This window comes from Anabrus simplex, chromosome 3 (genome assembly GCF_040414725.1).
Source record: "Anabrus simplex isolate iqAnaSimp1 chromosome 3, ASM4041472v1, whole genome shotgun sequence".
Lineage (NCBI taxonomy): Eukaryota > Metazoa > Arthropoda > Insecta > Orthoptera > Tettigoniidae > Anabrus > Anabrus simplex.
Window position 1 is genome coordinate 207,223,506 of NC_090267.1, and position 15,136 is coordinate 207,238,641.

Here is a 15,136-nt window from a genome sequence, read left to right on the forward strand (position 1 = left end):
AATTTCTGTGATTCATTTCTTCCTATGTGTTAATGGTTTGTTGTGCCTTGAATGAATGAAAATGACTGGCATAATCGTCCTGATTTTTTTTTTGTGGTCAGGGCATTGAATTCTTTAGTCTCATGGATCGCATGAGCTTTGTTGCAACAAGAACGACAGGGGAAAGAGAGGTGTTGGTAGTTGGGCTAGTCAGCGGAGAAAGGTGGAAGGGATGAGGGAGACGGAGAGAAAGGGATCATGTAAGTTTGATTTGTGGGGGAAGAAGCTACACACCACGAGGTTGGTAGTCAGTGTGCATTTGTCTGGCATGCAGTGAACACTGAATTGTTACGATGCCCCGCAGATCATGAAGCGTCCATTCTCTGGACACTTTTTGTTTTGTCTGTGTGAATTCATTAAAGCAAAGGCAAAGAAAGCTGACATGAAAACGAACAATGTTATATGTGAAGCTTACAAGTAATATTGTAACATCCCTGTGAGGAATTCAGACAAACAATGGGTTCCAAATTACTGTTGTGGCTCATGCAAAACAATTTTGGAAAGTGAGTGCCTCTGGATTTTTTCTAATGAATGAACGAAAGAAAGAATAAATGAATGAATGAATGAATAAATAAATAAATAAATAAATAATTTAAAAATTAAAATATTGCATTTTGGACACGGTCGTTCAAGTGAGGATTTTGTCTAAGTTCCGTCTCTTTCGGCATGTTTTAGTGTGGTACATGACAGGGGAGAGAGCTATGAGATTTGGAATTCTGAGGATTTGGAGAGAGCTGAGCAATCATGACGATGACTGCTACTTCTGTGTGGTGAAGCCAGAAGCAAGAAAGAAAGCCAAAAATAAACCCAGAATAGAGTATCCGGATTTGCCTTCTTTGTCTGCACCAGTACCCCATTCCGATGTTTTGCCTGTGCCAGTACGTCAGTTTCCTTGTTTAACAACAAGCAAAACCTATAAGAGCCAGAAAACACTCGAAAACTCTTAAGACATTATTCAGCCGATAAAAATACAAAAATACACTGTACTTCTCCAAGCAACAGGATATCTAGAAATCTAGATCTACCGAAGTTTAAAGCAGAACTTTTGATTTCAAGGCTAAGGGAGTGGAATTTGGTGAACAAAACCATGCATGTTTCTGAACAGAGAAAGATGCATGCAACTTATGCCAGCTTCTACACCAAAGAAGAAGACATGTGTTTCTGTCACAACGTTAAAGGGTTGTTCGAAGAGATAGAAATGGAATATGAGCCAACCCAATGTCATCTGTTCATAGATACTTCCTCCCACAGCTTAAAAGTGGTCCTGCTGCATAATGGAAATCAGTACCCTTCAGTCCCTATTGTGTATTCCACTCGTGTCAAGAAAAATTACAACAGTGTAAAGATATGCTGGAAAAACTAGTGTACAAGGACCACAAGTGGGAGGTCATGGGAGGTGTTCAGATGGTATAGTTTCTCATGGGTTTGCAAGAAGGCTATACGAAACATTCATGCTATCTTTGCTTATAGGATAGCCAGGCTGACCACGAGCTTTACAAGGAGAACATTTGGCCTCAGGGACTTTTAGTTTACTGTCGGCAACAAAAATGTTAAGTGGCAACCATTGGTCAATCCAACCAATTTCTATTTCAAGTCGCTTTATGTTGCACCGACACAGATACTGTAGGTCTTATGACAACGATGGAACAGGAAAGGCCTAGGAGTGGAAAGGAAGCGGCCGTGGCATTAATTAAGGTACAGCCCCCAACATTTGCATGGTGTGAAAATGGGAAACCACGGAAAAACATATTCAGGGCTGCCGACAGTGGGATTCGAACCCACTATCACCCAAATACTGGATACTGGCCGTAATTAAGCGACTGCAGCTATCGAGCTCGGTGCCAAAATGTTAATGCCGCGACTGCACATTGAGCTCGGACTTATGAAACAATTTTTAAAGGACCGGACCAAAAGTCCAAGCCATTTCAGATACTTCAAGATAAATTCTCCAAGTTGTTGGAAGCTAAAGTTAAACCAGGTATCTTTGTGAGGCCACATGAAGCAGGAAATTTTTGTTATGACAGAAGGCTTCGTTGGGCTCAAGACTATCAGATCCTGGTCAAGGAGCTAGTGGATAATTTTTATAAAATTTATCCAGCGTGTCTATCAAAATGCATATGTTCAATTCTCATCTCAAGACACTGAAGGATAATATGGGTGATTTATCGGAGGAACAAGGACAGAACTGAAAATGAAAATCCACAGCCTGTTTCCAGTCATGTGACCGGGTCAGGAATGGAATGAATGAAGCCGCCCTTCTAGCGGCGAGGATAGGTATTGTGCCAGCTGCCGAAGCCTGTCGCATTCCTCTGGGGCAATGATTAGTAACGGACAGATGACATGAAATGATATTGGAGAGTGTTGCTGGAATGAAAGATGACAGGGAAAACCAGAGTACCCGGAGAAAAACCTGTCCCAACTCCACTTTGTCCAGCACAAATCTCACATGGCGTGACCAGGACTTGAACCACGGAACCTACTGGTGAGAGGCCGGCGCAACTGCCACCTGAGCCACGGAGGCTTATCCAAGGAGAGAATTACCACCTAGAAATCATGGACATGCCACTATCAAGGATTGTTGCCGAAGAGTATGATGGGAGATTTACATTTGTGGACTTTTCCATGTGAGTCCATTGGAACACAAACGAATGTTGAAGCCATGTAAATCTGTTTACTTTTCAAGCCAAAGCAGCAATTCAACATCTTCCAAATGATCTAACTGTTTTGCTTTTTTGGCTACCTTCCTTTTTTGCAATGCAAGTATTTTGAGTGCATATTCGTAGAATTTTACTAAAAGATGTAAAATCTCTCACTGTGTGATTTAGAGTCATAAACACTGAACTTTTTTTACAAGTTGCTTTACGTCACACTGACACAGATAGGTCTTACGGCAATGATGGGATAGGAATGAGCTAGGATTGGAAAGGAAGTGGCCGGGGCCTTAAATAGGTACAGGCTCAGCATTTGCCTGAAGTGAAAATGGGAAACTATGGAAAACCATCTTCAGGGCTGCTGACAGTGGGGTTCGAACCCACCATCTCCTGAATGCAAGCTCATAGCTGCACACCCCTAAGTGCACGGCCCACTAGCTCGGTAACAAGAACTGTGTACTGTCATGAAGAAACATAAGTCTGGTCCATTATTTGAAATGTCCAATATCCTCCAGTTACAATATGTTAGTAGTTGTCAATTAAAATGCATTATACTCATCCATTTGCATTTTAAGATAGCGTAAAAGTCTTCATTTCATGGAAAAAGCAACATCTACAATAAACAAACAATTTAAAAAAAAAATAGGTTAACATTTATTTTTTGCACTGCAACAATTCTACCATGCCTTTTTGTTTTTTGGGTTTAGGGGACTCCATTTGGCATCCTAAACTGGAGAGAACTTTTACTGATAATCCAGAACAAATTTATGGTATACAATTGAGAAAAACACTTATAATTTTAAACTATCAATGCCCTGGCTTAATGAGTTTATGCTAATTACCTCAAATGAATGTACTGATTAGGTGGGAGATAAAACTTTTATTTTTTTAAATAAAGTCACATCCATCAATATCGTCCTCAATATGAAAATTATTGCCTATATCAATGCCCTGACCTAAAAACAAATCAGGATTATTATATTATTGTTTTTCCTTCATCTTAGGGCAAAAGAAATCAGTTAAGCAAAGAGAGAACCAAGTCACAAACAAAAAGTCAAACTTTGTTGACCAGTGTTATCAAATGCACAAACAGAAAGTGATTTTGTACCATTCTTTTTCCAAAAATGTCAGATTGGCAAGACTGGTAAGTCTGTTACATAGTTAACTATTTGCAGTACAGGACAATGTAGATGGTAATACAAAATATGAAGAATACAGTAAGAAATATATGCTCATCATCTAGATTTTGAATGTCAGCTGTACATTCTCACCTGCGACCTCTTGCCACTATCAGTCTGCACAGATGCAGTTGGTTGTGGAGTCTGTGCCAGCTGGACGACAGCAGTAGGTTCGTAGTAAAAGTGTGTCACACCTGTACTACTTGAGAACACTGGCGTTGTTGTGGCAGCAGTGACAGACACTTCTGCAGGACGGCTCATAGCCGGAGCAGGGGCTTTCACCTCTAAAGCCGTGCAGTCAGCCGCCTCAACCTAACACAATGAAGTTGCGAGATTTTAAGGTTCTTCATTTAACATGATTCCAGAAAGGAGGGAGGCACACTGTTTTACGTATTCCCCCGGATGCTGTTTGGGAGCATAATGAAGGAGAATAAAACATTCTGTGGTAATTGAAACCATACAGATTATTTACATCTTGCTCTTATAACTTACTAGATATTTACTGAAGGAATAATGCGAGATATGTATATGTATGTATGTGTGTGTATATGTGCATGTGTACGTTAGGTTCCTGCATAATACACAATGTTGCACAATGCAACAATGACTTGGTAACATGCAAATGGTTGACATGCTCTTGAGCTAATTGATTATTTAACGAATAAAGTAACAAGTTGCGAAGAGACAACTTGAAGGTCCTTCCTCTTGTGTCTGCCCCATCCCTTTATTTATTTAATTTGCATGACGTATGATGTTGCATGATGCGACAATGACTTAGTAACATGAAATTGGTTGACAGGTTCTTGAGCTAATGAATTATTTAATGAGTAAAGTAACAAGTTCCAAACAGACGACTGTAGTCTGAAGGTCCTTCCTCTCTGTCTCCCCCATCCCCTTATTTATTTCATTCATATAATTAAACCTTTCATATCTCTTCTTTTAACTAAGATAACAAACTTTATAAGTTCTAAGACTTGCAGGCATAAAAGTTTAAGATAAACTGAACTCACTTTGATGACGGCCGCCTTCCTTTTCGGTAATGGAGGCTCTGCAGCTGTGAGGGTAAGTTGAGGTTGCACCAGAATTCTTGCTTGAGTTGGAGTCTGTGCATTATGTCCATGTGCCGAGAGCGTGTTCAAAAACTCGCTCGGCTCCGTGGATTCAAACAGCTGGATATGTTGCGCAGTGGGCTGAGTCGCCATGTGCAGGGACGGCTGCAAAGTGGTAGGGTAGCTGGGCCACAATACAGCCCGTTGTAAGTGTTCTGGAAAGTGCAATAGGGCAAAACTTAGAATGTGTCTTGAAGGAAGCACAATGGTAAAGAAGTTCATTTTAATCACCAAAATACTCGTTACTCGCCTATATTCGTGGCCGGTATCAGTAGGAAGTGGCCCGTAATGGGATCCCTCACCAGTTGGTAGCCCACTGGTGGTAGGGGCATGTGGTCCGAGGGGCCCAACTGAACAGGCACTGGGGCTAGAACAATATAAATACGCACGGTAAAACTCCCACTAGATGAGAACATTCTACAGTACGTTAGAATACTACCATAGATAGTTACATTACAAAAAAGTAAGTCCACTGCTAAAGAAGGTTGAAAGAAGGATACACATATAATTTATTTTACAGGATAGAAATATTTTGGTCATATAACCTGCATATCTGTGTTTATGACCTATTAGATAACTTTAGTTATTGTGGAATTTATAGCAACATAATTACAGCATTTTTAGAAGGATACAGTTTTTGTATGGTATTGGAATTTGAAAAAAGGGTAGGCTATCATTCCACAAGTGTTCTTCGTGTGGGTATGGAAAAACAGAAAAACAGATCCTAAAATCCTCAAAAAATTGGCATAGTCTGGAACTGGGCCATTCAATTTTGTTTCCATACACTTTGGTGGACACACCAATGAAGCCATTCAATGCTCCAAATTGGTGGGTAGTAAGTCAATGAAAAGAATTCCAACAACGTTTTCTAATTGATATTTACGTCTGAGGTTATAAGGTATAAGTCAAACTTTAATGAACAATAAATACCTAGGTACAGTATATGAGACATGCTCATCATAAGGGGGGACAAAATGAATTATATATTGTGTTGCAGTCTTTGAGTTGAGTGAAGATTTGCTAAAGGAGATTATTTCTGAATAGGTGGATACACTCCAGATTCAAAACTGAAACCTTCTTTTTCTTTTTTCTTTTTGGTCAAGTGTAATATAACATCAGGTAGCCAAAGTGATAAAGGTGCCTTTGGTTCACCCAGGAAGAAGTGGATTAGATTCCCCATCAGGAAGTAGAAATATTTAGAAACACTTCTAGAGAGGCTCTCTTAGTTAATGTTTTTCTTTTTTTTAAACCAAAAATGAGTACCAGGTTCATTCCTGGTGGCAAAGGCAGTCGGGCATAGAGCAAAATACTAGCATTTACCTTCCACTCCTCCGAGGGCCATCATTACCTGTATGAAGATGGTTTTGCTTTGCTTTTGCAATAACATAATATCACTTGAACAAGCAATGCTCGGTCAAGTCTCACCTTCACATGCCATGATGTAGAAACACATACCCAGAGCCCTGCACGGATGCGCGGATATCCGCGAAGTTCGCGTCTTAGTGGATGCAAATTGTATGGCTGTGCGGATAATTTTGCTGATCATTTCTAAACAATGAAGTTTACTGATTTTCACTCAGGTGTACCCTTATGTCTGCTTGCGGTTACGCGACCCTTGACTTTGGTATGAAGGAATGGTGATATTCAAAGAGCCTTTAGATATTAAAGCTGAAATCTGACCTAAGCCTAGCTGGCTCCTGCCCGTAATTAGTTGAGGGAAGGAACAGCGGTTCCGAAAGAGAACCGCTCAATATGTCGGTACTTGTCGCAGGAGGAAATCCGTCATAAACCTGTCACTGTAGGGGATCTGGTGCCAGGTATCAGGCCTATTGTATTATGTTAACAGATTTATGCATTTCAATACCTTCGGTGGAATATATTTAATAGTTGCAATATCCGCGGATGCGGATGTGGATGCGAATGAAGGAAGTGCGGATGCAGATATTATTGTGTATATCCGCGCAGGGCTCTCGCTTATACCATCACAAGAGGGCATCCACTGACAAATCACACACTGTACTGAAAGACTTCAGTTATTCCATCTAAATCAAAGTCAGGAAAAAATAAAGTAGGCTGATGACCTTGATGTATGTCCCATCATCATCATCTTGTTTTTCTTCTTCGTCTTCTTCTTCCTCTTCTTCTTCTTCTTTCCTACGATTTACTGTAGTCCCGCGTTTGTGTAGGGTCCGCTTTTAAACATGTCATCCTCCACTTCCTACTGTCTAGGGTGTCAGCTTCATTAATGCCTACAGGTCGCATGTCTTCCTTGATGCAGTCGAACCATCGCTTCTTGGGACGACCGCGGGATCGAGAACCTCCAGGATCAAATTGGAGGGCTGTGTGTGTCAATGAATCTACAGGGCTTCGGACAACATGACCATACCATTTAAGTCGTACTTCTCTCATCTCCTCTGGAATAGGTGCCACTCCCAATCGCCTTCCTACATCTTCATTTCTGACATGGTCCAATCCGGGTAGACCCAGTGACCAACGTAAAATAATAATAATGAAAACTTCCTTGGAATCGCTGAAGTCACCTTGCCTCATTTTGGGTTTTGGCCACGGGTTTATGGCCGGATGCCCACCTGATGCCATACGAGCTTTTGGGTGAAAATTTCAATTTGAATCCGATCAGTATTCGAACCTCGGAGGAAAACCAGCAGCTAAGCTGCTGAGCTATACACGCCCCAAATCTCCAAGATTGGCTTATTTCACGGGTTACGGACACAGCGGTAATTGTACCCATACTTTATTACGGTTGCTGTGTGACAACTTGATTATTTTGAAGTGTCTGCCTCATAGTGCACAACTAGCATTCTATCTGAGCTAGTTTACGGAGAATTTTGGTCGAAAATGTTACAGAATGCAAGACCTATTCTTGTTGGAGATTTTCTAGAAAGAAGTCCCTTATTTATGGAAGTAAAGAAGTAAGGAATTGAATAATACAGAGAGAGACCAGACAGAGCAAGAACTGCATAGTCCAGGCTTCGTAATACCATTTTCAAGTCATATCAGCGATTAGATGTCAATGATTCCAAGATCCCTTTCGTAAATACGATGCCACGTGCAAAAGTCATAACAAAAATACAGGAAATGACGACACAAGACATCTGGAGAATGTTTTCAAAATACTGCTATAGGCTTCATCAACAGTCCATTTTACAATCTAATAAAGGCATTAACCAAAAGCACATTTCAACAGGAGCGCAGTGACAGGCATTATACGGAGTACGCATACTGTTTATGTTCGGCAAAGCAGGGTACACGAATTTTCTGTTTTCTCCTCTCTCATAAATGTCAAAAGTAACAAAATTACAATTACTAAATGTTATATTTTTTAGCTTTACATGAGCACATTTCTTGATGGTATTGCATGTATAAGTTCAAGTTCAATACACATTAGAGTGAGACTGTTACCTGCAGTGTTACTTATTCATTCTTAATCATTTTCAACTTAGAAACTGCGACTGGTAACCACGAGCGGCAAAAAGAATTCCTACATTTGGAAAAGGAGACTCCAAACCATTTGCAATTAACAAATGGTAGAACTGTAACTGCAGGAGGGTCTTGTTTTGTCCCGGTATGAGAAGCAAGATCAGTTTTCAACAGTTAACTAAACTGTAATTCTTCACCAAGCCTTTCCTCTAGATCTCCCGCATGATTCTGTAAGAATTGATGATGTATTAGAAATATTTCAGGGGTAAGCAATTGCAACTGATGAAGAAATCCAAATATACCATTTAACATTCGAAAAGCTTTCTGCCGTTTTCACAGGACGGAAAATAAGCTATCTATAATGACAGAAATTTTCTGTTTGCAAACTTCGGAGAAGGCATGAGTAGTCGAGAGGGTCGAGACCCAATCCCGTGAGCAATTTTTGCCCTTCGGCCTTGAGGGCCTTGAGTGCAACTTTCGATAAGGGGGTCTAACTAGACTGCATAGGTGTTATAAGTGGTGGTACTTTTGAAACGGAATCGCACTGGTCAGGATGTGACCTGCACCCCGAAGGGTGGTTTAATTTAAGAGAGACTTAGGTCTCCTGTGAAGAAGACCGTCAATGTCATAGTTTCCCAGATTAGATATGAATGGATTGGGATTGGAGTTCAGGTTGTAGTAGAATTTTTGTGCGGAGATCAGAATTATGAGCTTTTGGGCTTTTGTCAGAAAGTTGCGCATCTACAGAATGCTGTGATCAACGCGGGGCCTTTGAAAGCGTGGGATCCGTAGCATGATGCCGTCCGCCTCCGTAGCGTAACGGTTAGTGTTATTAACTGCCGTCCTCGGGGGCCCGGATTCGATTCCCGGTACTGCCAGAAATTTAAGATTAAGAATGGCAGGAGGGCTGGTATGTGGTTTACTTACTTACTATTGCTGGCAAAAGGTTATCTGTCGAAGAGTATAATAATCCAAGATTTAAGATGGATGAACTACGGCCCCGGCTTGTGCCTGTAATGAATGCAGAAAATCTCTTCACGAACCTACACAATAGGTGGATACTAATGTACTTTGCTGTGGCTTGGACTGGAATCAGAACTGCTTCCGAATATTTATATGGTAAGGTAGCTCCTCATTTTTATGATAATGAGGAGGGGGAGGATCAGTACAAGAAAATCTACGTGAATTATTAATTTCATTCGTCCAGGTCATTAATTAAAATCAATCCACGAAAAGAGTACGGAAGTATCAGACGACTGGCAGGCTAGAAAGAAGCAAGTAGAAGGGAAGACAGACCCAGAGTCCTGGTGAAGTGACGGTAAATCAGTCCCTCTGAGGTTTAGCAGCGTAGGCCTATATCTTCAAGTAGAAGTCAGAAATAACAAAAAATTTTCAGAAAACGAACAAACTATTGATATATTTTTCCAAGAAAATTCCTGGCAGAGGCAAATCAACGGTCTGAACTATGGAACATTTAAAGGTAGAGTGATTTGCAACCACTTGCTATAAAACTGTCGAGTTCGATTTTTAGCTCACGGATGACAGCTGAATGGTTCTCACAATCCAATCATAGTCAAGTATCCATCAAATTCGTTCTTATCACCCTGCTAAGAACCTAGTGGAACTGTACGGGAGGGTTGACAGGAAAGTCTGCTGACAACGTGAACAGAACAAGTTATCTCTTCCTGTTGCTGACGTCACTGGATGTGGGCGTGAGATCTCTGTCCAGCCATCAAGCGACAGGCGATAACGCACAACGAACAGACCAGCACCGCATCGCATACACAAAACGAGGCAACTTCTCGTTCTTATGGAGACTGACGGCGCAGTCAAGTATCCTTACCCTGCGGAGTCTCATCGGTAGGAGTCTATACCAAATGAAAGCTTGTGTAAATGGCTCCATTACGTAGAAAATATTTTCGAGACGTAATTTATAGATGGTTATACTCTGATCTCCTTTTCTTCTTCTGCCGGGCTGAGTGGCTCAGGCGGTTGAGGTCCTGTGGTATCTGAAGGTGCTCAAATACGTCAGCCTCGTGTCGGTAGATTTGCTGGCACGTAAAATAACCTCGCGGAACTAAATTCCGACACCTCGGCGTCTCCGAAAACCGTAAAAGTAGTTAGTGGGACATAAAGCCAATAACATTATTATTAACTGTTTTCACACATTTATTCGACAACGAGATGTAATGCCAATAAAAAGCTCCTGTAGTAACAATCAGACACCTCGATTTCGAATGCGCTTTCTTTGCGCGAATGTTATAACAGGCTTATCCGTTGCGAGGTTTGTTATTTTTCAGACTTTCTTTAAAGAGTATTTTATTTTTGTTCGTAGATCTATATTGTTTCGTGTTGTAATCGAATTAATTATTATAACTGAGACTTCGGTATCGGTTCTTTTGTTACTGAAAATTAAAAAATATTGAAGTTACGTAAAAACATGTAAGCGGTCTTCGGTTGGCAGTTCAGAAGCTTAGCCGTTAAGCCCCGGAGGCAGTAAAAAAAAAAAAAAAACAACTATTAAACTAATAATCTCGCAATAACGAATATTCCCTTTGTTCATATAACTTGACAATACAGTACATTGCATTATTTATACCTGCTATAATTAAACTTCATAGGTTTTACATATTATTTGAGGAGGCCCGAAGTTTTATTTTGGCAGGCGAGACCGTATCACATTCGTTATGGCGCTGGTTCGCACCCGCGACCCCACCAAGGTGTGGTAAAAGCGGCAGAAGAAGAAGAACGAGATTTCTTACAAGTTCATTATAATCAAACTTTGCGGATTGTTAAAATTGCCTCTTCATTCAAACTATCCCTCATGAACTTCCCATTTATCTGAGAACATTCATTTTGTGTACAACAAAAATCAAAATTCCTGTAGCACATACACATTATCGAAAAAAAAGCTAAGTGAACACCCTTCCAGTCCACAGCCCAGGATTAATATATTTGAACGGGGTGGGAATCGAAACCAGGGCCTCCGGTTGAGAGACAGACACTATGGAGCTCTATGTGGACAATATTAATATCTCATTACCGAGGAAGATCAATTCCGCTAATGTTTATTGACTGATACAACTCGTTTGGTACATACGAGATCTCCACAAATTGAAAGGGGCGGGAGGTGGGGGGAGGAGGGTGAAAATATTAAACTGAAATAAAGAATGAAAAAGTTCAAAGTCAATGATTATCACGTTCCCACATTTCAGTTCTAAACTGCTCTTTTTAGAGTACTGTTTAGCAATGTATTTAGTGACCAATACTAGCAACAATCATGAAAGCCCGTAATTCTGAAATTGAACTGCTGTGTATGTATCCAATGCCGGTACTATAAACACACCCAAGGCTCGGCGACAGCGATTAAACAAGCTTATCGCAACAGTCCCAACAGCACCACACCGCATGCATACACTTTTTCAAAAGCCTTCCTCACACAGATATATTTTTTCAATGGGAGAATAAAAACCTCTAACAAAGAATACCACTTCAATGGGTACAAAACGATTGGAAACTTCAATTAATTAGTTGAGGCTTAAGAGGAAATTAATTCTTTTAATTGGTTATACATTTATGAAAGGAATTAAATAGAATTTGTGTGAAATTATTAGAAGTGAACGTGAAGGTACTGTATATATACTGTATATACTGTTTTAAGAGACCCATATTTCATCGATTGCCTTCCTCACTTCTGGTGGAATAACCAAACACTTCTAACTCAGTTTGTATGGCAGTCAAGGAAAATGATAATGAAGGCATGATACCAGTGTATGGAGCGCGTGCGTGCGCGTGCTTTCCTAATATTGTATGGGTAAACACCTCATTCCACTTCCAACATTTCCTTTTTCCAGAACATGAGAGAAAACGTACTTTAAAATAAAAACCAAAGCAAGTAAACACTCTTAAATAGTCCAATGACTTGTAACTCAATGAGAATTGTTTCAAGCATGAGGGGCCGCGATAGCTTAAAAGAATTACTGCTAGCTTCTTATAAAGGCGGTTGCAGTTCGATACCCAGTATATGCATGTAGAAACTTTAACATTACTAACATGCTTAAGTCACACAAAGCTAAAACCTTGATCGTATTAAATATATTTCACAACACGACAAAATTAACCTTGAATTAAATAACTTCTTTAATTAAGATTTGAAATAAAACTTTTCTCTAGACCCAAGCGAGCTGACTGCACTGTAAGGGTCAAGTTGTTGTAAGCGTTCGTCGAGAGATTGGTTTCTCATTTTCATACTAGACAAATGTCCCGGCCTATAACTTCCTAGTCTTCGCCGGATTAAAAAAAAATCAGAACTGTTCAAAAGATCGGTATCATAGTAAACTTCTTAGCACTGTTCGTGTCACGCTCGAAGCAAAAGTCAATAGCGAGACTGCACACATTCAAACACACTTTCGTACCTGAAAGCTAAAAACAGCTCCAAAATAGAAGGCAAAGGTAGTGACTGGATCGATTTGTTTTAGTTCTACTCGATAATGAAAATGATACCATAACAAAAAAGACAGTTTGGGGTGCCAAACATTCTTAGAAAAAGAGATTTTTTTCAGAGTGTAAAGAAAATGCTATCCAATAAACACAGGCCGTGATAAAAGAGAACAAAACATATAAAATGGATTAGGATCTACCCCATTCTTCCTTCATCAGATGGGGAAAATAACGTACGGTAACGTAGTTTTATGAACACGCAATTATTGAACATCTTTAATTTACTTCACCAACGAATCCCATTAGACCGATATATTCTACATCAGGATCAATTATTGTGTAACGCTGCGTCGTATTTAACCAGCATAACTTCTATCCCACAGTGATTTCAATAAATTTTACTTACATCCAGTTCATGTCACTGAATTGTGTTAACTTCTCATGTAATTTTCATTTAATTACAAAAACGATTTCAACGTAAAGCTGTCCTACTTAATAATAATAACAATAATAATAATAATAATATTCCCACCTCAGCCATCCTCGAAGTGGTTTTCCGTGGTTTCCCACTTCACCTCCAGGCGAATGCCGGGATGGTACCTAACTTAAGGCCACGGCCGCTTCCTTCCCTTATCCTTGCCTATCCCTTCCAATCTTCCCATCCCCCTACAAGGCCCCTGTTCACCATAGCAGGTGAGGCCGCCTGGGCGAGGTACTGGTCATACTCCCCAGTTGTATCCCCCGGCCAAGAGTCTGAAGCTCCAGGACACTGCCCTTGAGGCGGTAGAGGTGGGATCCCTCGCTGAGTCCGAGGGAAAAACCGACCCTGGAGGGTAAACAGATGATGATGATGATGATGATAATAATAATAATAATAATAATAATAATAATAATAATAATAATAATGTTATTGGCTTTACGTCCCACTAACTACTTTTAAGGTTTTCGGAGACGTCGAGGTGCCGGAATTTAGTCCTGCAAGAGTTATTTTAGGTGCCAGTAAATCTACCGCCATGGAGCTGACGTATTTGAGCACCTTTAAATACCACCGGACTGAGCCAGAATCGAATCTGCAAAGTTGGGGTCAGAAGGCCAGCGCCTCAACCGTCTGAGCCACTCAGCCCGGCATAACACTTGTATAAACATTGTTTTTGTTAGAATGATCAGAACCGAGCTCAATAGCTGCAGTCGCTTAAGTGCGGCCAGTGTCCAGTATTCGGGAGATAGTAGGTTCGAACCCCACTGTCGGCAGCCCTGAAAATGGTTTTCTGTGATTTCCCATTTTCACACCAGGCAAATGCTGGGGCTGTACCTTAATTAAGGCCACGGCCGCTTCCTTCCCACTCCTAGCCCTTCCCTGTCCCATCGTCGCCATAAGACCTATCTGTGTCCGTGCGACGTAAAGCAACTAGGAAATAAAAGAATGATCAGAGAATTTTGTTTTCGAATAAATAGGAATTCTGCCTCTTTTTCAAACCAAGAATCATTATTTATCACTCAAAATAATACCGATGATATACACGAGACAAAGCCCTTTCGGCCGACGAAAGAAACATCAGCATAATTCGTAAGTAATAACATCCGAAAGTTTGCGCAATTTAGAGGGACTCATCCTACTCATTTTTACCGCTAGTTATCCACTTCACATAAAATTGAACTCGCGGATACAAAACAACAAGTAGGCTAATCGTGAGAATAGTTCTCGAAAAGTTCATTCTTTACAGAAATCTAACAATCACACCGGTGAACGTTGCAATGAACTGTGCAACAAGAAGTGTGAGTTTAGTCAATGAAAGATTAGCTTAACAGTTGCGAGTAAGTCACAGGAAGTGGCCTAGACACTTGGTCAGCGTCTCTTGTTTGGCCTGGCGAGCTAAGTACATGCAGTAAATAAAGGGCCAGTTACGAGGAAAATATTGTCATTTCTTGAACAATGAGTACGGCATAACAGTACTGTATTTTATAACAGGCCTTCAAGACTGCTGTAGCAAGTAAGTCGTTTACAATAACATGTGTTTGAAACAATCATATTTCTTCTAACATTAAGTTACGTTCTCAATGAGTACATGTGCAACATAGAGAAAAAGAATATTACAAGAAATATGAATATTATTTTTCTCTATATAGTGATCCACCCAAAAGAGTTCTGTTTTCCACCGAAACTGCGCATGCTCTTTCCGAAATATCCAAGTAATTGTTGTCATTAAAACAAGTCACTTGCTTTTAAACTTTAAAACCTAAGCGAAGGGAATATGTACTAGTGAATTTCTCAGGAATGAGA

At 40.3% G+C, this 15,136-nt stretch overlaps 1 protein-coding gene across 1 annotated transcript in view; it reads right to left on the reverse strand.

The window, feature by feature from the left end:
- Positions 1-15,136, reverse strand: part of wge (winged eye) — a 405,537-nt gene that overhangs the window by 52,033 nt on the left and 338,368 nt on the right. The window contains exons 9-11 of the mRNA XM_067143856.2: positions 5,228-5,344; positions 4,879-5,132; positions 3,962-4,180 (exon numbers count right to left, since the gene is read on the reverse strand). Of these exons, the coding sequence (XP_066999957.2) occupies positions 3,962-4,180; positions 4,879-5,132; positions 5,228-5,344 (590 nt within the window). The remainder of the gene's footprint in view (positions 1-3,961; positions 4,181-4,878; positions 5,133-5,227; positions 5,345-15,136) is intronic.